The sequence below is a fragment of the Vipera berus genome (genome assembly GCF_964194415.1).
Source record: "Vipera berus genome assembly, chromosome: 8".
NCBI lineage: Eukaryota > Metazoa > Chordata > Lepidosauria > Squamata > Viperidae > Vipera > Vipera berus.
Genome location: NC_138211.1, coordinates 23,514,745 through 23,540,262, shown reverse-complemented (window position 1 = coordinate 23,540,262; position 25,518 = coordinate 23,514,745). Strand labels below are relative to the sequence as shown.

Below are 25,518 nucleotides of genomic sequence, written 5' to 3'. Positions count from 1 at the left end.
ACACCCCCCCACCCATTGACTTCGCTTGTTAAAAAGTTGCCAAAGGTGATCACATGACCCTGGGACACTGAACGTCATAAGTATGAATCAGTTGCCAAGCATCCAAATGTAAATCACATGACCCTGGGGATGCAACAGTCATAAGTGTGAAAAATGATCATAAGTCACTTTTTTCAGTGCCGTTGTAACTTTGAACAGTCACTAAGCGAATTGTTGTAATTCGAGGACTACCTGTACTTTATCATTTTTTTCCTTTTTTTTTTTTTGGTCACTTTTTTGACACCTTGCTGGGTGACTGGTGGTACTCGGATATTGCCTTATCCTAAAAGTGGTACAATGGGTGAAAAGGTTGAAAAGCCCTGAGTCACAGGGCTTTCCGGAAGGCCTGTGCAGCCGAGCACCAAGCTATAGATTCAATCCATAGCTCGGTACTTGGCTGCTTAGGCCTTCTGGAAAGGCCTGACTGCAAAATGCAGGTCTGAATATAGCTGCAGAACTTCAGCCCCAGAAGAAGTGGACTGGCTGGGTGGGGCTGTCAGTGCAGGAGGTAAGGTAAGACTTACCCCAAAAATAAGACCTGGTGCCTCTTTTGGAGACAAAAAATAAAAAAGTCCCAGTCTTATTTTTGGGGAACCACAGTACATTATTTTGCATGAAATTTGTCTTATGCAGAATCTAAAAGACCATTGCTGGCAGATGGTCTCTCTCTCTCCTTCTCTTACATTATGTAACCACCCATCTTAAAACAACTAAGCAACTTACAAGCAATAAAACAATTAAAAACAACAGCAAATTAAAAAAAACCACCCTGGCACCACAACCACACTTCTCTAATGCAATCCACATTCTCATCCCATACTGAACTCAACTATCTGTTGGAATGACCTTGAAGGACAAGTTAGGTAGGATCTCCCAGTGGCTTAATGGGCAGAGAAAGAGGGATCTGCCCTCATGGATCAGACTCAACATAGAATAATAGAATTGGATGGGACCTTGGAGATCTTCTGGTCCAACCCCATGTTTGAGCAGGAGACCTTATACCATTTCAGACAAATGCTTGTCCAGTCTCTTTTTGAAAGCCTCCAGTGATGGAGGACCCACAACTTCTGAAGGCAATCTCTTCCATTTTTTTGATTGCTCTCATAGTTAGGAAATTTCTCCTTAATTCTAGGTTGCTTCTCTCCTTGGTTAGTTTCCATCCATTGTTTCTTCTCTTGCCTTTTGGTGCTTTGGAAAATAGGTTGACCCTCTTCATCGTTTTAGGAGCCCCTCAAATATTGAAACAATGCTACTATGTCTCCCTTAGTGCATCTTTTCATTAGACTAGACCTTCCCAATTCCTGCAACTGTTCTTCCTATGTTTTAGCCTCCAGCCCCTAATCATTCTTGATGCTCTTTTCTGCACTCTTTCCTGAGTCTCTACATCTTTTTTATATTGTAGACTGTTACAGAGGCAGCAGGAAATTTGTACTTTTAGTGTTGTAAGATTAATATTGGCCCTCCCAGGTAAACCAAACAGAAAATCTGACCGAATGAGCTAATTCTACTTTATGTAAGGCTTCATTAACAGAATTGTGCAAGTCTGAAAGTACAGATCTTCTACTGTCATTTTTAATAGATTTCTCTTAAATTGTAAACCCATTTCCAAGGCAGAACTAACTTGTGCTGTCTGGCCTTGCTTTGAAAGGTGCAGAATCCAGTGGAGACATGGATATCCTGCTGACACACCCAGACTTCACTTCAGAATCTGCCAAAAAGGTAGGTTTTCTTTTTGGATAATCCTGTTGTAATCAAGACACCAGTAGTTATTGGAATCCAAAGGTTCTTTTCTGTTCCCAGGAAATCCAAGAAACTACCTGAAAGATGGCAAATTACTTTGGGATTAATCTCTTTAAAAATATTGCCATTTCATTCTCAGCCAGATTTTTCATGACTATACCAAAGGTTATGGATGTAGTATTTGTCTGAATAAAAGGAAGATACTCATTGCCAAAATAAGCAATACATATTTTCTTACAACTTTTAACATTTTTCATTCTGTTTGCATCACAGTAAAAATAGTAGTTGATGCTTGCAAAGAAGCTTCCAGAACACTACATAGGCCCACCTTCCCTTTAGATCTCAGAGCAGAGAGAGAGAGAGAGGTTAAATTATTTCACTTCCCCTGTGCTGGGCTTTACATGACTTCACCCACCCACCCCGTTTGGAGATTCACAGTGTGGTGTTTTCAAGAGCATCTGGAGACAGGCATTGCAGTGCTGGTTTTGGATCTCTAAGATAGCCTGATATTCTTCTGTGGGGTTCAGACTGACTGCCATTGTAAAAACCCTGCATGTAGAGGTGTGACATGATGTAACATTTGAGAGCTTATGGGTCAGTGGACTATATTTAATTATACAGCGGTATCTAGTAGCTTTCTGCAACCATGGAGCACCAGGCCCGCATAGCTCCTAGAGTTAATGCACTGTATAAAGTCATCTTAAGTGCACAGGCCCATGGATTCAACTCCTGGTACAGGGTCTGAAATCTATAGAAGAACATCCAGCTGTCCCATCTGAGGGATCCCAAATAGAACAAAACTGGCCACGGGGTGCCTTCCTTCTGGTGGTCAATGCTTACAAATTCTTGTTTAATGTTGTACAGTTAAAATTGCATTGTCCTTGTGGCTGGATGCTGCTCTGCTTGAAAGATGTGAACACTTTTTGCAGTGCTTGTGCCATGAAAAAGCAATGCTGTTGATCTCCCAGGGAACAAAGCAAAAGATCCAAGATAATAAAGGGTTTGGAGATAAAAGCTGAGACAGGTTCCATATACGTGAGACCTGGCCGCGCACAGAACGCTCTGTTGCCATCAGACCCTGAAATAAGAAACCTGTCATCCAGCCCTAATTGGTGGCATGTTTTAGACTTGTACAAGCCATCTGGCTGCCATGGCTTTGTGTGTAGTTTGCATCTAGACCAGGGGTTCCCAACCAGGGGTGATCACAACCCCTGGTCCAGGGGGTGCGAAAACTTGGGTTTTCAAAATTATAGTGTATATGCATAATTCGTTGCCGTTATTTCGAACTTTTGTAAGGGGTGTGAGAATATATCAGAAGCATTTTAGGGTGCGGGGTATAGAAAAGATTGAGAGCCACTGATGTAGACTAATGGGTTGTCTGTAACCGAGAGGGGAGTCCCTTGCAGCAGACTTTGTGTGGTTCCAGGTTTGATTTTCATCCTGGGTGGAGGGGTGCTTTTTTAAAACAAAGACACTGAGGGGAAAATTGCCTTTCATAGCTACAGTGGCTTTGACCCCATTTGGGTCCTCACCAGCTCTTGGTTGTTTTAGGAATGTGAATGAAAAAGAAAAAGAGAGAAAAAGAACCACTGGGTTCTGCTGTGATGTTGGAGGCATTTTGGATGGCTGGATGCCTTAACCAAGGATGACACTAAGCTGTGTTTTGAGTGTTGTGTGAATGTGGTTATGGACTTCTAACTCATTTCAGTGGCTGCAGGTTTCTAGAATTTGATAAAAAATTTCCTTTACATGGTAAAGACTGTCTTTACATACAGGCTCACTCATCGTTAAATTAAACATTCAGTCCTGTTTTTGTTTTGTTTTTTTTTTTTGTGTGTGTGTGTGTGTGTGTGTGTGTGTTTTGGGGGGGTGACACACTGAGCCATAAACTGTTTGCATTACGCCATGTGAACATGACCTGAAAATGGTACTGGCATGGTTCCCATGTGGTCCCTTATCCTGACAGCAATCAGAACAGCTTCATTCATGTGATAGTTGCATCTACTATTGGTGAGAGAAAAAGAATCGTATGAAATTGAGACCTGTTCTTCTAGGCAGTTCAGTGTCTCCCTGCCATTTGTATAGCCAGCAAGTTTTTGGCAGCCGGCTAAGACCTGAGTGTGAATGAGAGCACCTGGTCATTCCAGAAAGGCTCCTCAAATAAGGGCTTCAGAGATGCTGTGTCCTGTTAATAACAAAATAATGACCTTTCTGGGATAAGCTCACTATGGGTCCTTGATGCTCTCTGAGCTTGGCTGTTTTCTTGCAGATGTTTCATTACCTAAGCAGGTAACATCATCAGTGCTAGAAGGGTTTGCTCTAATTTGATATACTAGTGACTTGCCCTGTCAGTGTTGGTGGGAATTGTTTTCTTCTTGGTAGTTCCTGGATTTGGCTGTTGTTTACTGCTTCATTGTTTGTCTGAGTTGGTAGTTCCTTGATTGGGGTATTATTAACTGCCTGATTATTGGTCTAGAATTAATCTTAGTTTTAATCTCTGCTTATTTGAATGTTGACTGCTGGCTAGGAGGTGCTTTGGACTTTTTGTTCCCTTTTTGTCTTTTTGAGTGTCTCTTTTCAATAATATGTAGGTGTTATTTCTATATGCCTGCTGATGACTAATTTGTCTGAGTGCTGGGCTTCCAGGACTTCTCTGGCATTTTTTTACTTGGCTGTATCTAGGTTGCTCACAGTTTCACAGTTGAAATATGGCTATAACAGCAAATCTGAACATCAGGATGCTCACAATATCCCAACAAAATGGATACCCATGCAACTTCACCAAAAAGTGCCTGAGCACTCCACTCACCAGAGCACAACATAGGCTGTCAGAAGGATAACACTGCCACTTAAAAAATATTGCAGAAACCACCAACAGATTATTACAACCACTTGGCATCCGAAGTAAACCAAAAGAGCCAGCAGTCCCAGAAGAAAAAACAGGAATCTTCTACAATAAGCAGTATAAGAAAAAGAGCAGAGAGCTTTTGCTGATGACTTGGTTGTGACATTATCTCAACCGATACAATCGGTTATACATTTGATGAAAATTATAACTCAGTATGGTAAGGTTTCAGGGTTTAAGGTAAATAGTAATAAGACTAAGATATTGTCTAAGAATATGTCTATGAGTGAAAGGGAAATGTTAATTAAACTAACAGGTTTTGAAATAGTAAAAAAGGTTAAGTATTTGGGAGTGTATATTGCAGCTTCAAATGCAAAATTATATAAGAATAACTATGAAACACTATGGTTGAAGATACAAAAGGATTTAAATACCGTAATTGGAAAAAATTACAATTATCTCTATTGGGAAGAATCGCAGCTGTTAAAATGAATGTTCTGCCGAAGTTTCTTTTTTTGTTTCAAATGATACCTATATTGAAAAAGGATGCCAGCCTTGATGAATGGCAGAAGGGTATTAATACATTTATCTGGGCGGGGAAGAAACCAAGAGTTAAATTTAAGATTCTGCAAGATGCTAGGGAAAGAGGGGGACTCAAGGCGCCTAACTTGAAATTGTATTATGATGCGGTGGTCATGACATGGGTTAGCGATTGGCTTAATTTAACTAATAAAAGAATACTTCACCTTGAGGGTTGGGATTTGGTTTATGGATGGCATGCATATTTGCTTTATGATAAAAAGGTAGATAGGGCTTTTAAATCTCATATTCTTAGAAGTGCCTTGCTGCGTGTCTGGAAAAAGTATTATTATAAGTTAAATTATAAAATACCGATTTGGGGAATTCCCGGACACGCGATAGAAGGTGTATCTATGGGAGTGAGTTTGGATATGTTTTCCTATAAGGAATTACTTAGATTGGAAGGGAATAATTGGCAACTTAAATCATTAGATGAGTTAAAACAAGAAAACATAAGTTACTCTTGGTTTCAATATACTCAATTGAAAGCTAGGTGGAAGTTGGATCAGAAGGTTGGCATTTCAATTACAGATGAAAACTTAGTAAAACAAATTAGAGATTTAAATCGTGCACATATAAAGAGGATATATAACGTTTTAATTGAATTGGACTTGGAAACGGAATTAGTTAAAGATTGTATGATAAAGTGGGCACAAAACATACAGGAACCAATTCCGTTGGATACTTGGGAGGTAATCTGGGTCAGAAATGTTAAATTTACTCAGGCTCAAAATTTAAGAGAAATTTTTATAAAATGTTTTATATATGGCATTTGGATCCCAAAAAGTTGTCTAATATGTATCCTAAACTACAGTCTAAATGCTGGAGATGTGGTAGTTTAGATGCTACTTATTTTCATATGTGGTGGACTTGTAGAAATATAAAAGCTTTTTGGATTAAAATTTGGTGGAACATTCAAAAGATTTTTAAGAGAAAGATAAAGTTTTCTCCACAATTGTTTTTATTGGGCATTGTTGTAGATTGTGATACTAAAGAAATCAATTTGATGTTGAACTTGATAAGAACAGCACGGTTACTGGTGGGACAATATTGGAAGAAGGATAGTTTGCCTACTATAGAAGAATGGGTGTTTAAGGTATCGAATCTTGCAGAAATGTCTTAAGATTTCTGCTTATTTGAAGGATCATTCACAAGAAAGATATATTTCAGTTTGGAGGAGATGGATAGATTATATTCAGAATAAATATGGGACTAAAAAGTTCCATTTAGCTTATGAGTAGATTTTAGATTGTTATTAATTTTAGTATTAGTATTGATTATATTTTTGTTTAAGTTATTATTATGTTTTTAATAATTTGAATGTATCAATGTTAAAGGGGAGTTAAAGCACATTATGAATTTGGTTAATTTTATAATGGATAATTTTAGTTAGAATATGATTATTATATCTATGACCCTGTATTCAGCTCTGGGAAGTGGGGGGGGGGAAGGGGGTGGTTTGGGTCAGGTGGTTTTTGGGGATATGTATTGTAAAAAATTTTTTCTAAAACTCTTTAATAAAAAGAAAAAGAGCAGAGCACATCCATGAAGACCAAGTAGCAGTCAGAAGACGTGACGAAAACATGTTCATTTCACAACATACAGTATGGAGAAACTTAATCATAGTTTCAGTTGAGAGCAAGAAAGCACCAAGAACACAGCAAGCCACTAATATATAAAAAGAGACTAACACCCCCATTCCCTCCTGGCATTGATGATGTTATTTAGTTGGGTCATGAAACGCCTACAAGAAAAAGACCAAGCTCAGAGAGCACTGAGGATCCCATAGTTCAGCCCTGGTGTACAAATATTAACCTCTGTAGTTATTATTCCCTGGATTGTCCCAAGGACAGTAATTCCAGTCTTTCCAAATTTCCTGTGCAGGGACTGAAACCATTCCTAAACTTTTCTGAGGTCCAGATGAGGCACCAGAATAGCATTCTCAAGCAGTTTGATTCTCTTCCTGATTGTGACGAGGTTGTTTCTTTTCAAGCCCAAGCTTTTGCATCAAGTTGTGGAGCAGCTGGAAAGCATTCGCTTTGTTACAGACACACTCTCAAAGGGAGAAACCAAATTCATGGTGAGTCTTCTTTTTTTCCTAAACAAATATTTTATGTGTCTTAAAAAGTCCTGTCTTTCAGGGGAATATTATAGCCTCCTTGAGGGCTGATCTGTGATTCTCTTCTGACCAGAGGTGGTTTCATGACCACCTTCCATCAGACTTCCTCACCTCTGTGGCCTGGTGGCCAACCTGATTGAGATGCTTTGCCATGGTTGGCAATGTTGCCTGGGAATTTGGGAAGATGTGAACCCAACATATGTAAAATGTGTCAGATTGCAGAATACTGAACTGGGCAAATGATTCAGAAAACCCCAGAACTATTCATTTTTTCCAGTGTTCCATATTGGAACACTGCTATCATGTCACCCCTAGTCCTTCTTTTCTTTAAATTAGACATACCCAATTCCTACAACCATTCTTCATGTTTTAGCCTTCAGTTCCCTAATCATCAAAGCAGGAGACCTTGTTCCACCCCAAACAAATAGCTGTCCAACATTTCCTTGAAGACCTGCAGTGATAGAGCACCCACAATTCTGGGAGGCAAGCTGTTCCACTGATTACCGTATATACTTGAGTATAAGCCGAATTTTTCAGCCCACTTTTTGGGCTGAAAAATCCACTTCGGCTTATACTCCAGTGAACAAAAAAAAGAACTGTCCCTTCGTTCGGGCTAGGCTGCTGAGAGAAGGGAGCGGCAGAGCCTTGCAGAGCTGGTAGAGGTGGCGGCAGTCCAGCGTTTCTCTCCCTCGTGCGTGCGTGTGTGTGTCAGACCCACGGGAATGGCTGGTAGGGAAGCGGCATTCCGGCATTCCCCCCCTTCCTGTGTGTCGAGCCCACGGGGCTTGACACACAGAGAAACGCAAATGCCGGACTGCCGCCACCTTTACTAGCCATTCCTGCGGGTCTGACACACACACGCACACACGCACGAGGGGGAGAAACAACGCTGGACTGCCGCCACCTCTGCCAGCCCTGCAAGCCTCTGCCGGGGCGGAGGGCGACGGCGGCCGCGGCGACCGGAGAAGGGAGCCGGAGGACTCGCAGCAGTCCTTAAGGCGTTGGTTGTTATGACTGGGCGAGAAGCGCGCGCGCTGGAAGGGGCTGGCTGGAGGGCGCTGCCTCGGCGCCTCGCATTCCTTTGTTCTGCGGAGGGGGCGGGGGGGGGAATAAAGGCAGCAGGCAGCGCTCCAGTGAGGGGGAGGGGGAGAAGAGGAGAACGTAAGCCCTGCTGGCTCGGGCAGGAGTAAATAAAGCTGGATAACAGTTGTTTTGTACGGACGGAGCGAGAGCAGAACAAGCTGGCCGGAGGGAGGGATGCGTCTCCAGTCACGTAGCGTGTGTACTCGCGCTGTTCAACGCGGGGAATGAAAGGCGGGAGAGAGGGTGGGCGGAGAGCTCCTCCCTGCTTCCCTCTCCCGGCTCCTTTTTGCCTTGCAAAATGGAACTGGGTTAAGCCAGCCGAGAGCACGCGCTTTCCCCCTCCCCAGCCGGCCTGAGGGACCCCTGCCCCCTTTGTGCCTTTTGCCTTGCCGGAATGTCGCCAAGGCACTCGGCCGACTTGCCCTGCAGTCTGCGTCTCCTTGGAAGTCCAATACCTCTGGAAATCTCCACATTGGAAAAGCGGCAGAGGCTTGCAGGGCTGGCAGAGGTGGCGGCAGTCCAGCGTTGTTTCTCCCCCTCGTGCGTGTGTGTGTGTGTGTGTGTGTGTGTGTCAGACCCGCAGGAATGGCTAGTAAAGGTGGCGGCAGTCCGGCATTTGCGTTTCTCTGTGTGTCAAGCCCCGTGGGCTCGACACACAGGAAGGGGGGGGAATGCCGGAATGCCGCTTCCCTACCAGCCATTCCCGTGGGTCTGACACACACACACACACGCACGAGGGGGAGAAACAACGCCGGACTGCCGCCACCTCTACCAGCCGTTCCCGCAGGTCTCACACACACACACACACACACACACGCACGAGGAGGGAAACAACGCTTGACTGCCGCCTCCCTAGCAGACCTTCCCTGCGGGATGTGCTGCCAGGAAGCCTGGCAGCCTGATGAGCGGACCCTGCGAACCGCGGCCGAGCCAGCTCCGGGATGCTGCCAGAGTCAACGAGCGGCTCGTCGTGGCACAGAATATAGATATGTTGCTAAGAAGGGGCCAAGCTTATACTTATACTCGGCTTATACTCGAGTCAATAACTTTTTCCAGTTTTTTGGGGTAAAATTAGGAGTCTCGGCTTATACTCGAGTCGGCTTATACTCAAGTATATACGGTAATTGTTTTTACTGTCAGGAGATTTCTCTTTAGTTGTAGATTGGATGACTTTTTAACAAGCCTGCACTTATTGCTTCAGTTCATCAGAAGCCCTCAAGTGCTTTGGAAAATAAGTAACCTCCCCCTCTTCTGTGACAGCCCCTCAAATTTTGGAAGACTGCTATCATGTCATCCCCTAGTCTTCTTCATTAGCCTAGACATAACCAATTCCTGCAACAATTCATCATATGTTTTAGCCTCCAACCCCCTTCATCTTTGTTGCTCTTCACTGCACTCTTTCTAGAGCCTAAACATATTTTTATATTGTGGGGACCAGAACTGGATTAATTCCAATTGTGGTCTTACCAAGACATTATAAAGTGGTATTAAAATTTCATGAGATCTTGATTCTATCCCTCTGTTAATGCAGCCTAGAACTGTGTTGGCTTTTTTGGCAGCTGCAGCACTCTGCTGGCTCATATTTAAGTGATTGTCCATTAGGACTCCGAGATCCTTCTCACAGTTACTACTATTGAGCCAGGTACCAGCTATTCTATACTTGTGCATTTGTTTTTTTCTTGCTAAATGTAAAATGATACTTTTCTCCACTGAATTTCATTTTGTTAGATAGGGTCCCTTTTGTTACATAGGGCCCAAGTCTGTCAAGATCCTTCTTAAGCCTATCTTCTGGAGTGCTGGCTATTCCTGCCAGCTTGGTGTTGTCTGCAAATTTCATGAGTTCCCCTTCTATTCCCTCTTCCAAATCATTGATGAAGATGTTGAAGAGTACTGGACCTAAAACATAACCTTGGCATACCTACTGCTTCCTTCCTTCCATGTAGATGCAGTTTCATTGAGGACTACACATTGAGTGCCGATGTCCCGTTGTCTGGAAGCGGTACAGATTTGGATGGGAGAAAACAGGCTTCGACTCAACCCGGCCAAGACTGAGTGGCTGTACATACCGTCATCTCGTTTAGTCCAAGAGGTTCCATCTCTGACTATAGGAGGAGAGATGTTACCTCCCATTGATAAAGCACGCAATCTGGGCGTCCTCCTAGATTCACGACTCAGTTTTGAAGATCACATGGGAACCGTGGCTAGGGGGGCATTTGCCCAGATTCGTCTTATATACCAATTACGCCCCTTTTTGGACCGAGATGCCCTACGTACAGTCACCCACGCACTCGTTACCTCCCGTATTGATTACTGTAATGCTCTCTACATGGGGCTGCCCTTAAAGACCACCCGGAGGCTTCAGCTGGTGCAGAATGCAGCTGCGCGGGTTGTGATGGGAGCTTCCCGATACTCCCATATTACACCCCTCCTGCGGGAGCTGCATTGGCTACCAGTTGCCCTCCGGGTGAGATTTAAGGTGCTGGTACTTACCTTTAAAGCCCTACATGGCTTAGGTCCGGGATACTTGCAGGACCATCTGCTGCCGGGAACAAATTCCCATCGTCCAGTACGCTCACACAGAGAAGGCCTCCTCAGGGTACCGTCAGCTAGGCAATGTCGGCTGGCGACCCCCAGGGGGAGGGCCTTCTCTGTGGGAGCACCAACCCTATGGAATCAGCTCCCCCCTGAGCTTCGGATAGCCCAAAACCTCCAATCCTTTCGCCGCGGCCTCAAAACACACCTGTTCCACCAAGCTGACCTAGACTGACAGGCATCTTAATTAATTTATATTTAGTATTTTTAATTCATTTTTAAATTCTCTAATTTTTTATTGCACTGATGTTCTCAATTTCATTTATCTTGATTTATGCACTTATTATATGTTTTATTGTGAGCCGCCCTGAGTCCTTCAGGAGATAGGGCGGGATATAAATCCCATCAATAAATAAATAAATAAATAAATAAGTTATGAATCCATTCAGTGGCGATGCTATCCATACCGTATTTTTCTAGCTTTTCAAGTAGTAGGTTGTGGTCAACTTTGTCAAATGCCTTACTGATGACGGACCCAATTATTGGGACCCCGAGAGATGGCTGGGCAGGGACAGGAGCCTCTCTTCCAAATTTAATAAGAGGCCCCTGGTGTGTTTTTTAGCTAAATGTTTTGAGGGGTTAGGGAGGGGGGTGGGCTCATCGGCTCGGTTGGAAACTAGGGGGGTTCCACCAACCGTTTCTCAGACCAGGTCAGGGACTGATCGCGCCGTGGTAGGGGCCGGGCTGGGGGTTTACGGGGCCCCGGAGCAGGGTGTGGGATTATTTATTCCCACGGCGGTTGGGAATGGCCGCAGGTGTAGGAACAGAGGGCCACATCAATACCCGGGGGTGCGTCCCCGCTGTCTTCAAGCGGTGATGCGCTCCGACCCTCTGATTTCAGCACGTGGTACCGGGAGCGAGGATGAGCAGCCACCTGAGCTCAGGCTCGTGTATTTTAATGCCAGGTCTGTAATGAATAAAGCACCTCTCATTCACGATCTGATTGAGGAGGAGCATGCGGACCTGGCTTGCATTACGGAGACCTGGTTGGGCCCAGAGGGCGGGGTCCCCCTGGTTGATCTTAGCCCATCAGGTTTCCGGGTGCTGCACCAGCCTAGGGCTCAAGGTAGGGGCGGTGGAGTGGCAGTTGTTGTGAGGGAGACCTTATGTCCGCGGGAGGCCACCATAGTCCAGATAGCCGGGTGTGAGTCCCTCCTCCTGAGATGTGGTCCCAGAGCTCAGTTGGGCTTGCTGTTGGTGTATATTTCACCTAGACACGTGGCAGCAGCCCTGCCTGAGCTTCTCGATATCCTCTCAGGGTTGGTGGTTGAGTTCCCCAAACTTATAGTTTTGGGTGACTTCAACCTACCATCCCTGGGGGGATCATCTGAGTTAGCTCGGGAGTTCATGGCTTCCATGACGGCCATGGACCTGAAGCAGGTTATTCTGGGCCCAACTCACGGAGGGGGTCACACGCTCGATCTGGTTTTTCTATCTGGACGGTGGTTAGATGATCTTGGGGTGGGTTCCCCAATTAATTTACCCCTGTCATGGACCGATCATCATCTCCTGCGGATGGTCTTCCGTTTTGCCACTCCCTGTCGTGGGGTTGCTGAGCCAACAAGATGGTTCCGCCCTAGGCGCCTTATGGACCCTGAGCGGTTCCAAACGGCGCTTGGGCCCCCACCTGCCTCCTTTGCTCACAGCTCGGTCGATGCCCTGGTGGAAGCCTGGGAAAGGGCAGCCACAGAGGCACTCGACCAAGTTGTACCCATGCGGCCCTTGACCCGACGCAGATCCCAACGGGCCCCATGGTTCTCCATGGAGCTCCGCGAGATGAAGCGTCGGAGACGGGGCCTAGAGAGCTGTTGGAGGTCCAGCCGATCCGAATCCGACCGGTTACGACTAAGGTCGTTTACGAGAACTTATCTCGTAGCATTGAGGGTGGCTAGGTCTAACCACTTTGCCACCCTCATTGCGTCCGCAGAGAATCGCCCGGCTGCCCTGTTTAGGGTGACTCGCTCTCTCCTTAATCAGGAGGTGAGGGAGGAACCCTTGCAGGGTCGAGCCGAGGAGTTTAGTCGATTTCTGTCGGACAAAATCGCTCGGATCCGGACCGGTTTGGACGCCGACTGGGCAGAGTCTGTCGAAGAGGATACGGGCGGTCTTGTCGATTTAATCTGGGAAGAGTTCGATCCTGTGACCCCTGAAGAAGTGGACAAGATCATGGGGAAGCTGAGCTCCACCACGTGTTTGTTGGACCCGTGCCCCTCCTGGCTGACTTATGCAGCCCGGGATGGGACACGAGGCTGGCTCCAGGCAGTGATTACTGCTTCTTTGAGTCAGGGTAGTTTTCCCGCCGCCTTGAAGGAGGCGGTGGTGAGACCCCTCCTCAAGAAGCCGGCCTTGGACCCAGCAATTTTAAACAACTATCGTCCGGTCTCCAACCTTCGGTTTTTGGCGAAGGTTGTTGAGAGCGTGGTGGCGCATCAGCTCCCTTTGTTCTTGGAGGAAGCTGACTACCTAGACCCGTACCAATCGGGTTTCAGGCCCGGGTACAGCACGGAGACGGCATTGGTCGCGCTGGTGAATGATCTCTGGCAGGCTCGGGACAGGGGTTGTTCCTCTGTCCTAGTCCTTTTAGACCTCTCAGCGGCTTTTGATACCATCGACCATGGTATCCTGCTGCGACGTCTCAGGGGGTTAGGAGTGGGAGGCACGGTTCTCCAGTGGTTCTCCTCTTACCTCCTGGGACGTTCGCAGTCGGTGTTGGCAGGGGGGCAGAGATCGACCCTGAGACCTCTCATTTGTGGAGTTCCTCAGGGATCGGTTCTCTCGCCTCTCCTGTTCAACATCTATATGAAGCCGCTGGGTGAGATCATTCGTGGTTTTGGAGTTGGGTATCACCAATATGCTGATGATACCCAACTTTTTATTTCCACCCCAAACCACCCCAGCGATGCCCTCGACGTGATGTCCCGTTGCCTGGAGGCGGTCCGGGTCTGGATGGGGAGGAACAGGCTTCGACTCAACCCTGACAAGACTGAGTGGCTGTTCGTGCCGGCATCCCGGGAAATTCCGATTATTCCATCATTGGCTATGGGGGGTGAGCTATTACCCCCCCGTAGATAGGGCTCGCAACTTGGGGGTCCTTCTAGATTCACAGCTCTCTTTGGAAGAGCATATTGGAGCTGTGACTAGGGGGGCCTTTGCCCAGGTTCGCCTGGTGCGCCAGTTGCGGCCCTATCTAGACCGGGATGCCTTGCGCACAGTCACTCATGCGCTCGTGACCTCTCGTCTAGACTACTGTAATGCTCTCTACATGGGGCTGCCCTTGAGGTCCACCCGGAGACTCCAGCTGGTGCAGAATGCAGCCGCGCGAGTTGTCTTGGGAGTTTCCCGATACTCCCATGTTACACCTCTGCTCCGCGAGCTGCATTGGCTACCGGTTGCTCTCCGGGTGAGGTTCAAGGTGTTAGTTATGACGTACAAAGCCCTTCATGGCATGGGTCCGGATTACCTACGGCAACACCTGCGACCGGCGTCAACGTCCCTCCGTCCAGTGCGCTCCCACAGAGAGGGCCTCCTCAGGGTGCCGCCGATCAAAGAATGCCGATTGGCGACCCCCAGGGGGAGAGCGTTCTCTGTGGGCGCGCCAGACCTTTGGAACAGCTTACCGGTCCGGACGGCCCCCGACCTTCGCTCCTTCCGGCGCGATCTTAAAACATTCTTTTTCGAACAAGCTGGCCTGGTCTGACGGGGTGGGGTTGGGTTTTTTAAAATTAGTTTTTAACTTAATATGTATTGATTTTATGGGCATGATGTTTAATTGGTTTTTAATGGTTTTTTAATTTTTGTATCTGATTTTTATTGTGTATTGCCCTGTTCACCGCCCTGAGTCCTTCGGGAGAAGGGCGGTATAGAAATCAAATTATTAAATTAAATTAAATTAAATTATCTCCACAGCATTTGGCTGGTCCACTAATTTTGTCACTTTGTCAAAGAATGAAATAAGATTTGTCTGGCATGATCTGTTTTTGACAAATCCATGTTGGCTTCTGGTTATGACTTTGTTTGCTTCTAAGTGTTCACAGATCCGTTGCTTGATTATCTTTTCCAGAATTTTTCCAGGTAGTGATGTCAGGCTGATAGGTCTGTAATTTCCTGGATATATTTTTTCCTTTTTTAAAAATGGGAATTACATCAGCCTTTTTGGAGTCATCTGGTAGTTCCCTGGTGCTCCAGGATCTTTGAAAGATACGGTTCAGTGGTTCTGAGATCTCATCTGCCAGCTCCTTCAGAACTCTGGCATGTACCAGAGCTGATGTAGTTCCCAACTTCAAAAAAGTGGGGAAAAATGGATCCAGGAAACTACAGACTTATCAGCCTGACCTCAATACCTAGGAAAATTCTGGAAAAGATAATCAAGCAATGAATCTGCGAACACCTATACACAGGGCTTTTTTTCTCATAGAACGCTCAGAACGGCGTTCTGGCACCCTTTTTTTTTTCAAAAAAAGCTCCCTCTGAAACCCTATTGCAGGGCTAGGCAATCTTGGCCCTTTTTATGACTCATGGACTTCAACTCCCAAAAATCCTGAGTCAGCCATGCTGAGGGGAAAGGGAGAGGTTTCCAAGCTGAGCCATGCTGGCTCAGGAATTTTGGGAGTTGAAGTCCTTGAGTCATAAAAGAGCCTGCACTAGAGGAGGACATTAAAATTATTTACAGGGTTACTTCTTTAGGAACTAAACTTTTAGAATCTAAAACAGCTAATTCAAAAAAGCCAACAGGAAAGAACCTCACATTTTTCATCTGCTTCTGTCTTTTGGAAGGTAAAATTAGATAACAAAATAATCTATTTCCTATGTTAACATCTCTGCAATGAAATCAATAAAGGTAACAGGAAAGAAATGAGAAACATTTTTCTCAATGTAATATGTCTAATAGCTAATGCTAGAAAAAAAGTAGTATCTTTTGTAGATGCTCTTGAAAACTATTTTGAATCTAACCATCTATTACAACTAAACCACTTTAAATTAAACAATTCTTAAGAATGAAATATTCTTAATTTGGACTTTACTTTTACTGTTTGGACTGTTGTGTGTTTTGAAAAATAGATTATTTAGAATCTAGTTATGTTGCACTTCAGTCTTTAAATAATTAGCCTAGTATATACATAACAATATATGATGTTTTCCATGGTGAGCTTAACATAAATAACATTTATTAAAAAGGCTAAAATAATTTCTGGTGGTATTATCTGTGCATTAAAATTTTGTTTAGTCACAATCTTTCACTTTTCACATTCTGGAAAAGCAGTGGTCATGTATCCTAGCAAAAGATGTTACATATGTGCATAAGCCTATGCATACGCCTTTTAAAAAATATCAAATGTGCAAAGAAACAAAAATAAGTCCAAAATATCTGTATTACATCCATAAATGCCAACTTTGCAACCAATATTTCTCATCCATAACTATGGCACCCTAAGGATACCTGCATACATGCAAATGCTTCTCTGGTATCAGTAACGCAGCAGGGATTGCTTTTTCCTTCCAGTAACAGATTGCTGGGGAACATGGCCTTAAGAATTCCAATGTTTGTTACAAATTTTTCTGGATGTGGTTGGAAAGAGGCCTAGAAATGCCAGCACAAATACATCACACTTGCTGAACATGCACACGCAACTAATTACAATCTTCAATTATATGTGATATATCCATGGCTTTTTTCCCCATAGAACGCTCAGAACGGAGACCCAAATTCTCCTCAGGCAGCCAGGTTGCAGAGCAGCAGAATGCATCGCAGCAACAGGCCTTCAGATGGCTCAAATCGAAGGAAATGTGATCCGTACAGGCTAATTTAAAAGTGGGAGGGTAAGAAGGGCCGAGTGTGAACAGGTTGCTTAGCAACCTGCTTAAACAGTCTCTGTAACTTTCACCTCCCAGTGCCTTGCCTTTTTTAAGCTGGGAATTTGGAACAAGGCTAAAAAGAAGGCAATAGAGTGCTAGCAAGGAAAAAGTATAGATGTAGCCAGCAGACGTTTAGGGAACCTATATTTTTCACACACTGTTCGAATTTTGTTTTAATGCCATGGTGATACATAATCAAACGTAGTCAGTCTTTCTTTTTTAATCCCAAAGCATCTGTTTGTTAAATACAGTATAACAAAGTTTTGGATGATGGAATTATTTTTTATCTAAGGATAACTAATGATAACAGCTCTTAAATCTGTTATTTTGTTTTATTTTTGCACAAAAAATTGTATAATTTGCATTTGCATTCATTTACAAATAGAATATGTTATTAAAATGTATTGGTGTTGAAATAATTAGTGCACACATATACCTAAAAACAGTTTATTGCATATGGCAAATGTACTAAAAAAATCTCATTGTCAACCAATATAATTCATTTAATTTGAAATCAAGTGAAAAATTGATTTAAATTATTTTATTAAAACAAATTAATGGCAATTCTTTTATAAGAAGTTGTCTCAAACAAAATGAGTTTGACATGCCTGCTCTAGATAGTTGAATGCTCCAAAATAAATTCTAGACCAGGCCTGTACATACAGCCTACCAAGCACCCTTGGACAGAGCACTTTCCCTTTCCCTTCTACAAGTTGCACAGACCTCTTCTAGATTTTCCTCTTGCCTTTCCGAGTTAACTCCTTGGTCTGTCATTGAGCAAGAACTGACTTTGTAGGGAAGCATATTATCATTTGATGTATATTTAACATATGTTCTACCTTTATTTACCGATTATATAATATTTTTATGTAATCCACATGGCGAGGTTTGGGGCAACTTACAATATTTTTAAAATCATAAGATTAAAACATAAAAGCAGGGCTTTTTTTCTCATAGAACGCTCAGAATGGCGTTCCGGCACCCTTTTTTGTACAAAAAAAAGAGCTTTTGCACAAGCTATGCTACTCCCTCTATTGGCTTTCAAAAGCCTGTTGGCTTTCGAAAGTCAATAGGAATTGCTGCTGAGCGTGCCAAAAGACCTGGCCGGCAAACGTTGCACCGGCAAGTTGTCTGCAGCGAAGGTGAGTTGGAAGGAACTTTCTCCCTGCTGCCCAACTACACCATCTCAACTAGGTAAGTAAGAGAGGACAAGGAGTAGGAGGTGGGTTCTACGGAGTCCATGTGCACTCCTTCCTTGTGCTCACCCGTGTCAGCCAGGCTGGTGGCCTACGTGGTGCTGGACCTGTGCCACTGTCGCCTCACCCTGTGTGCCTAAGTGGCCACCCTGTATCGCCTGGCCCGCCCCGCCTCCGCCACCCGCCCCGCACAGCACCACCATATAGAGCAGGCCCTGCTGCTCCCACAGCACCAGCTGCGCTGGCTCCCGCCCCAGGGGGGGCAACCTGCCACCAACACCCCTTACACCTGTGACCACAGCAGCGCCCCCCCTGCCTCCTAACACCCCTTACACCTGTGACCACAGCAGCGCCCCCCCCCTGCCTCCTGCATCCGCCAAGATGAGAGTTCCGGCACCTTTTTTTTTAGAAAAAAAGCATAACCAAAAGCCAACATGGGTTTGTTAAAAACAGATCGTGCCAGACAAATCTTACTGCATTCTTTGACCATGTTACAAAATTAGTGGACCAGAGGAATGCTGTGAATATAATTTACTTGGACTTCAGTAAAGCATTTGATAAAGTAGATCACAACCTACTATTTGATAAGGTAGAAAAATGTGGGTTAGACAGCATCACCACCAGATGGATTTGGAGCTGGCTGACCGGCCGTACTCAGTGTGTGGAACTGCATCTATGTGGAGGAAAGTGTGTGCCCCAGGGCTCTTCAACATCTTCATCAATGATTTGGATGAGGGGATACATGGGGAATTCATCAAATTTGCAAACAACACCAAGCTGGCAGGAATAGCCAACACTCCAGAAGATAGGCTTAAGATACAGGAGGATTTGGACAGACTTGAACATTGGGTGCTATCTAACAAAATGAAATTCAATGGTGAAAAAAGTAAGCTTCCACATTTAGGCAAGAAAAACCAAATGCACAGGTATAGTAGATGATACATTGCTCAGCAGTAACTGTGAGAGGGATCACTTAATATGAGCCAGCAGTGTGCTGCAGCTGCCAAAAAAGCCAACACAGTGCTAGGCTGCATTAACAGAGGGATAGAATCAAGATCATGTGAATTATTAATACCACTTTACAGTGCCTTGGTAAGATCACACTTGGAATACTGCATCCAGTTTTGGTCACCACAATGTAAAAAAAATGCTGAGACTCTAGAAAAGAGTACAGAGAAGAGCAACAAAGATGATCAGGGGACTGGAGGCCAAAACATATAAGGAACAGTTGCTGGAATTTGGTATGTCTAGTTTAATGAAGAGAAGGACTATTATTATTATCATCATCATTATCCATCTGGTCCTCATGATTTGAACTTGTCTATAATGGATTGGTGTTCTCTTACAGAGTGGTTAATTAAGTCATTATCCAATTGATTGACTTATAGAAGAACGCTCTAAAAGAATTATAAAATTTGACAGGTTTTTTGCTTTTCTATATTTCTATATTTCTTATTAATCAGTTGCCATATTGGAAAGAAGTAGATCTGCAATCATTGTTTCTTGTTCTTCTGGTTCTAGGGTGTATGTCAACTCCCGAGTAGAGATGATGACACCGTCTATCCATACAGGAGAATTGATATCAGGTAAATCAGAACAAGATGAGATTAAAAATCCAGCAGTATTTAAAGGGAAGTTGTAGAGTCCATGCTTAGCCAACTTACTAGGAACAATGAAAAAACAAAAGGAAAAGTCATAGATGTCTAACTCCATGTATCCCATAGAACAAGTTGAACCACTGTGCAACTAGTAGGCAAGATTAGCAGGGTAGTTGAAAGAATTAAGCAACCTGGATCAACCACAACTGTACCTTGTGGCTTTCTGTGTTTGCTTCCCAGCAGCTGCTGCCATGTGGGGCTTAGATTCTGAATGTCCTTGACAAACAGGGACCTATCAGGCAGTGATACAGGATCTCTATGGAAAGTAGGGAGAAATCTTCCTTGGAGCTTAGAAGGTTTCCTTCCATAAGTCCTCAGCTTAAGACATTAATTCAGCCACCATTCGAAATTACAACAGTGCTTGAATGAGTAGTGGTTACAACTGTAACCCCCCCAGAACTCTGCCTCTCCCCCCGGTCATGTGATCACCATTTGAGATTTTTGCTGCTGGCTTCCCAAAAAGTCAATGGGGAAATTGGCAGGAAAGGTCACAAGTCTCTAGGGCAAGTCTCCCCCAGCCACACTCCTACGCCCAGCCCTTCAGCGCTTGCATCCTCCCTAAGTCCAGCCTCGCCTCCTCTGCCACTTGGGCATCAGCATGCACTTCCCAAGGTTTGTGGGTGCCTCCTTCACACCTTCAGACTCTCATGCATTTTCACCAAGCTTGCCACACCTCCCGTGTATCTTCACATACACATCTTGCACCCTTACACACCCTCCCTGCTCCATCCTCCCACACACTCCCCAAGCCTCACTGGGCTTCCCTTGCATCCTCGCATTGTAAGCATTGCAACTACCAATGTTATAATTTGAGGACTACCTGCACTGCCAGGCCAGCAATGCCAGTGCCTCTCTTGATGGTCTCACAGGTTGATTCCCAAGGATCAGTATTACTGTGGAGTCCTGTACTTCACTGGAAGTGACCTCTTCAATAAGAACATGCGAGCCCACGCCTTGGAGATGGGCTTCACCCTCAATGAGTACACGATCCGGCCTCTCGGCATCACTGGTAAGTATTCTTCCTTGTCCTCTCGGAGAGCTGGCTCACAAAGAGCTTTTTTGCCTGAGTGTAATGCCACAAATCCCAAATTTTGTACAAGCAAAGCCATGTTGTTTTGTCTAGTCCTCATCAGTTTAGGATGAGGAAAAAGCTTTCTTGTGTCAACAAGAAGGAATGCTTTGGTTGATGGGTGTTCGTTAACCCTGCTTAATAGCCATCCAGTCCTTCTCTTTTGCTGGTTTCTGTCCTTCTCCCTATAATGGTTGGTAAAAGGTCTGAAGGGTCTCTCCTCTAGAAGGAAGCAGAAGCTGGCACTGTCAGACCTGGCCAAGTGGAAATTGTTTCCACAAAGCAACACTGCCTGTGCATCGGAGGCCTCCTCTTCACTTATCAGGCCTTCTGGCTGGGGAATTGGAGATCTCTCGCTGGGGTGGTAACCAGGTGGAACTCTCTGGCTCTGAATTGGCAGGAGTTGCGGGGGAGCCACTCCCTGTGGACAGCGAGAAGGACATCTTTGACTACCTCCAGTGGCAGTACCGGGAGCCGAAAGAGCGGAGTGAATAGCCACCAGGCCCTGGAAGGCGCTTTCCGAAGCAGAGCTGGAAGCTGTCCTGGGATTAGACTTGACTGCTGGGTCCTGTTGTGGAAAATCTGTGGTGGGGGGAGGAGGGCGAAGCAACAGGGGTTTTTAAAACCTGCTTCAAGTGTGCAAGTCAAGCATTCGCCATAACCAATAAACATGAAACATTATTTTGGCTTGATTTTAAAAAAAATCAACCTTCTTATCTTCCTTTAAAGTTATGATGTTTCTAATTTCCTGAAATAATTAGTAGCAAATGAGGTAAAATCCTGTTGAGAGAGTTGGCTGATTCCTCAAAAGCTGTCCTTGTATCGGGGAGTTGGGGTGATTCTGCCCACAAGAACCCTCCTGGACAAGAATTTTATTCATGCTCAAACTTTCCTTCACCAAGGAGAGCCAGTGAGTTGAGACTGCAGGAACTATGTCGAGGACATTACAAAACCTTTTTATTTTATTTTAAGCAGGTATTTCTAGTGCTTATTCCTATGTTCCAATTGCAGAAGATCAAAAATAGTTTTAACGAAGGAATAACCATTGAAAAATGTGGATTTGATTTTTCTCTCGGAAGAGCTGTTGTTTCAAGAAAATTGTGTTTTCAGTATTTTGCAGAAGACTTCCCTAGAAAGCATCAACAACCTGTAAAATCTTCTAGATTTCCACTTCAGTTGAAAGGTACCAAGCCGCCTACCCACAGGCGCTCCGACCCAAGCATTCTCACCTCAGGTGTGTGTACTTCATGCCACTCTGAGGTGACGAGAATGGAGAGCTCGGTACATCTTTGAAGTTACATTTGAGATGTGTCTGAACCCAAGTGAAAAGTTTCATATTACACATAGCAACAGCATGCAGCCACAGAACTGAATCAGGTGGGGGGCTTAGTCAAGTCAAGTTGTAAGGGGAACAGGTGGTGGTTCAAAGAAATGATAAGCAGATACTTTTAGAAACCTACAGGTTAAAAATGCTCCAGTGCTATTTTGGAGGTTTGTTTAGGCACAGACAAAGCAAATATTTTAACTGGACATTATTTCACAAGTACTCTAGAATTAACTGTTCTGCTTTTTGAGCATCTATCGTCTGCAGTGTTCAGTATTCCTCTCCAGTCTGTGAGCAGCAGAGCACAGCTCACCTTCATTCCCAATTCTGCCTTAGCAGCCAGGGAGACTCGGGAATCTGTCCCCAAGAGACAGAAGCTGTAGATGTCAGAATTTTTATTTCATTTCTAACTCCCTCTCTGTGCAAACCCAAATCCCACCCCCCTTACTGGATTCTGCCATTCCCAAGGAGGGATGTTAATTGTCCCATCTCTATCCCTTAGATGTAATGTTTGTTTATTCAGCCTGCCTGGTAGCCATCACAAAAGACCGATGGAAGAAACCCTCTCCCTCTGAACTATGAAGAACAAAGAAAGGTGGTGGTGGTGGGAATTCTGGTTTGTATCTCCAGATGGAATATAATAATGTTGCAAATGTACTCGTGGTTCTCTTTTTTCCCAGGAGGGGTTTGACACCTGAGACTATGTTTTAGTAAAAGTTCCAGCTTGGACAAACTTGACTAAGAATTTTTCTTTCCTAAGGTGTGGATTGGAGTGGGTTCTGACATTAGACAGGATCTGCATTAAGAGTCAACCTGGAAGGAAGAATCTTACCAGGGGACTTTGCAAAAAATACAATGTCTAACGACGAGGCAAGGAAGGAGGAAAGCCCCATGGAAAGGGAACTTTCCCCCCAACTGAAACCCCACCAACAATCAGAAGCTGAAGCATCATATTCCTCCATGGAAGAGGTGATGGAGATGCACAACCGCAAACCGTGGTGGTCAATGGGCGCTGGAAGAAAAAGCGAGTGGGAAAAGGCATCAAGGAAAGTGACCCTGAGGCGGTGCGGCCACCAACCCAAATGGAGGCAAGAGATGGAGAGCTCCCTGCACATCAGTGGACAGAATGGATCCTAGAGAAAGCTATTGACCTGATGAAGAAAAGCCTTAGCTCGCTAAGAGAGGAGAAACCTGAATACCGCAGCCACAGCAGCGCCTGGGGCCGCAACTGGAGAGACAGTGGGGGGGGGGATCTGGAACCTGCAACATCAGGGCCATCCGCTGGACCAGGAGCTGCCACCTCAGCAGTACCCACCCCCCGCCGAACCACAGATGGGGATCAGGATGGGGGGCAATACCGCTCACGGCACAGACACTGGAAGCGAAATTCAGTGGGGAGCCACCACACTTGGGGTTTTTCCTAACCCAAGTCCTTAGCTATATGGAATAATACAGACGGGACAAAGCCCGCATCCGCATCATGCAATCCGCCCTGGATGGACTGGCTGCAGACTGGGTGGTGAACCTGCATGACTTCAACCGGCTTATGTCATCTTTGAGGAGGCAGTTTGAGGGCTCTTTGGCTGATCATAAGGCCCGGGAGAGAATCAAAACAGTGAGGCAGGGCAGACAGCCAGTGGCTGAATATACCCAAGAATTCCGAGCTATTTCCAATAAGCTGAGCTGGCCGGAAGACATCCTTAGGCATTTCAAAGACAGGCTAAACTACTAGCTGTATGATGCTTGCCTTCCTCGAGGAGACCCACACCACCTCGAAGACTGGTATGTCCTGGCAGAGGAGGTGGAGATAGACCTACTGAAAAGGCACCACCAGGGAAACCCATGGGCCCACCCGCCACCCGAGCAAACACGCGAGCCAGTGAAACCACCGACCACACAGGTCGGCAACCCACTGCTCTGGAGCCACATGCAGCTCTTTCAGCCATCTCCTGCGGCTTCCAGTCCTCCACCATGTGCAGTCCAAAAAAAAGAAGTGGGACTAAAAAAGTTCAACCAATCAATTCAAACTTCTCACGGAAAAAAAAAACTTAATGAAGTTTGAATTAATTGGTTGAAGTTCTTTGGTTTGTGGTACTGCCCACAAACCTCTTTTCTTCCTCGGACTGCACGTGGCGGCAGCGGAGGAAGAGACGGGAGGACTCCTGGAAAGGTGAGTGGGTCGGTCAGATGGGGCGTGCCGGGGAGGGGGAGTGTGTGTGTGTGTGTGCACGCGCACGTGCGGTACCTCCAAGTCCGTTCATTGCCAAGATTTCTTCCCAGCAAGAAGGTTCCGTTAGAGGGGATTTAGCAGCTTGGTTGGTCAGCCCACAAGCTTTCTCTTACCAGTTTTGCTGGATGAGGAAAGACGCAATCCCCTTTCCCAATCTGTACCTTCCCTAATACCCATTGGGCACCACTGTGTCCTTTAGAAGAAAAGAAACCAAAAGCCACCCCTTTCACGTTCCTCCTTCCAAGCAGGGAACCTTTTGGGGGAGGAAAGGGTGAAGCAAACGCAACCCTCCCCCAACCATTCCTTGCAGAAGAAACTAAGACTGATCAGCCGCATTTATTAGGAAGTGCTCCCTCTATTCTGGAGAGCCAGCAGGGCCCCTGCTTTGCTTTTCCTACATCATTAGGGCTGGCACTCCCTTAGCCTGGAAAAAGAAGAGTAAAAAAACTCAAAAAGATGGTTCTTGCTAGCGGCAGGGAACTGTGAAGGTTGGTGACTCGGGAGAAACAGCCGGGGGGGGGGGGGGGGAAGGTGGTGTTGGAAGAAAGGGATAAAAGGAAAGCTTTTATCTCGCTCTCTCATTCACTCACACATTCCTCACAAAAGCTTCTCTTGCTCTCATTTTCTCACATTTTGCTGTAAAAAGCCTTTTTCTCACACTCATTCACTCATACTTTGCTCGAAAATGCTTCTCTTGCTCTCATTCACTCATCAACTCAAAAGGCCAGCCACAGCACCTCCATTGACTTCCATGGGGACGCTTGGCAATGAAGGGGGTGATTGAAACCGCTCCCAGTAGTGCTGCTACTGCTAACTTTTCCACTTGCTGCTTGGTTCCGATGAAACTGGATAGTCCCCAGATGCCACTGCTCGGGGTAGAGGAGGCTGCCCGGGTTCGGCTGTAGTGGAAGCCGAAGAGAGTAGCAGTGGAGGCGGCAGTGAGAGAGATGCTGGAGGTCCACTGCATCTCTGTCAGCCTCCGCCTCCCCCGCAGAAACAAATTCCTGTGCCGGCCCCCATGGCAGCAAGGAGCCCCAAGGGTCGGGCAATCGCTCCGCCGGCAGCGGCTGCTGTTGGAGTGGTGTGTGCTTGCTGAGAGACACTGGAGGTGCTCCAGGCCTGGCGTAGCTGCTGGGCTTGCCATCTTTGGCGGCAGGAGCACCACTGCCTGCCTGCTGGGCAGAAGCAACA

General features: G+C 45.5%; 1 protein-coding gene across 3 annotated transcripts in view; it reads left to right on the top strand.

The window, feature by feature from the left end:
* The window catches only part of POLB (DNA polymerase beta), a 63,145-nt gene extending 40,315 nt beyond the window's left edge, over positions 1–22,830 (top strand). For 2 of the 3 annotated variants that reach the window (XM_081334066.1, XM_081334067.1), the window contains 5 exons: positions 1,688–1,758; positions 7,197–7,283; positions 19,568–19,632; positions 20,574–20,713; positions 21,174–22,830. In XM_081334066.1, coding sequence (XP_081190192.1) covers positions 1,688–1,758; positions 7,197–7,283; positions 19,568–19,632; positions 20,574–20,713; positions 21,174–21,268 — 458 coding nt within the window. In that variant the 3' untranslated portion in view covers positions 21,269–22,830. The remainder of the gene's footprint in view (positions 1–1,687; positions 1,759–7,196; positions 7,284–19,567; positions 19,633–20,573; positions 20,714–21,173) is intronic. The other variant, XM_081334068.1, reaches the window with a different exon arrangement.
* The last annotated feature ends 2,688 nt before the right edge of the window (positions 22,831–25,518 follow it).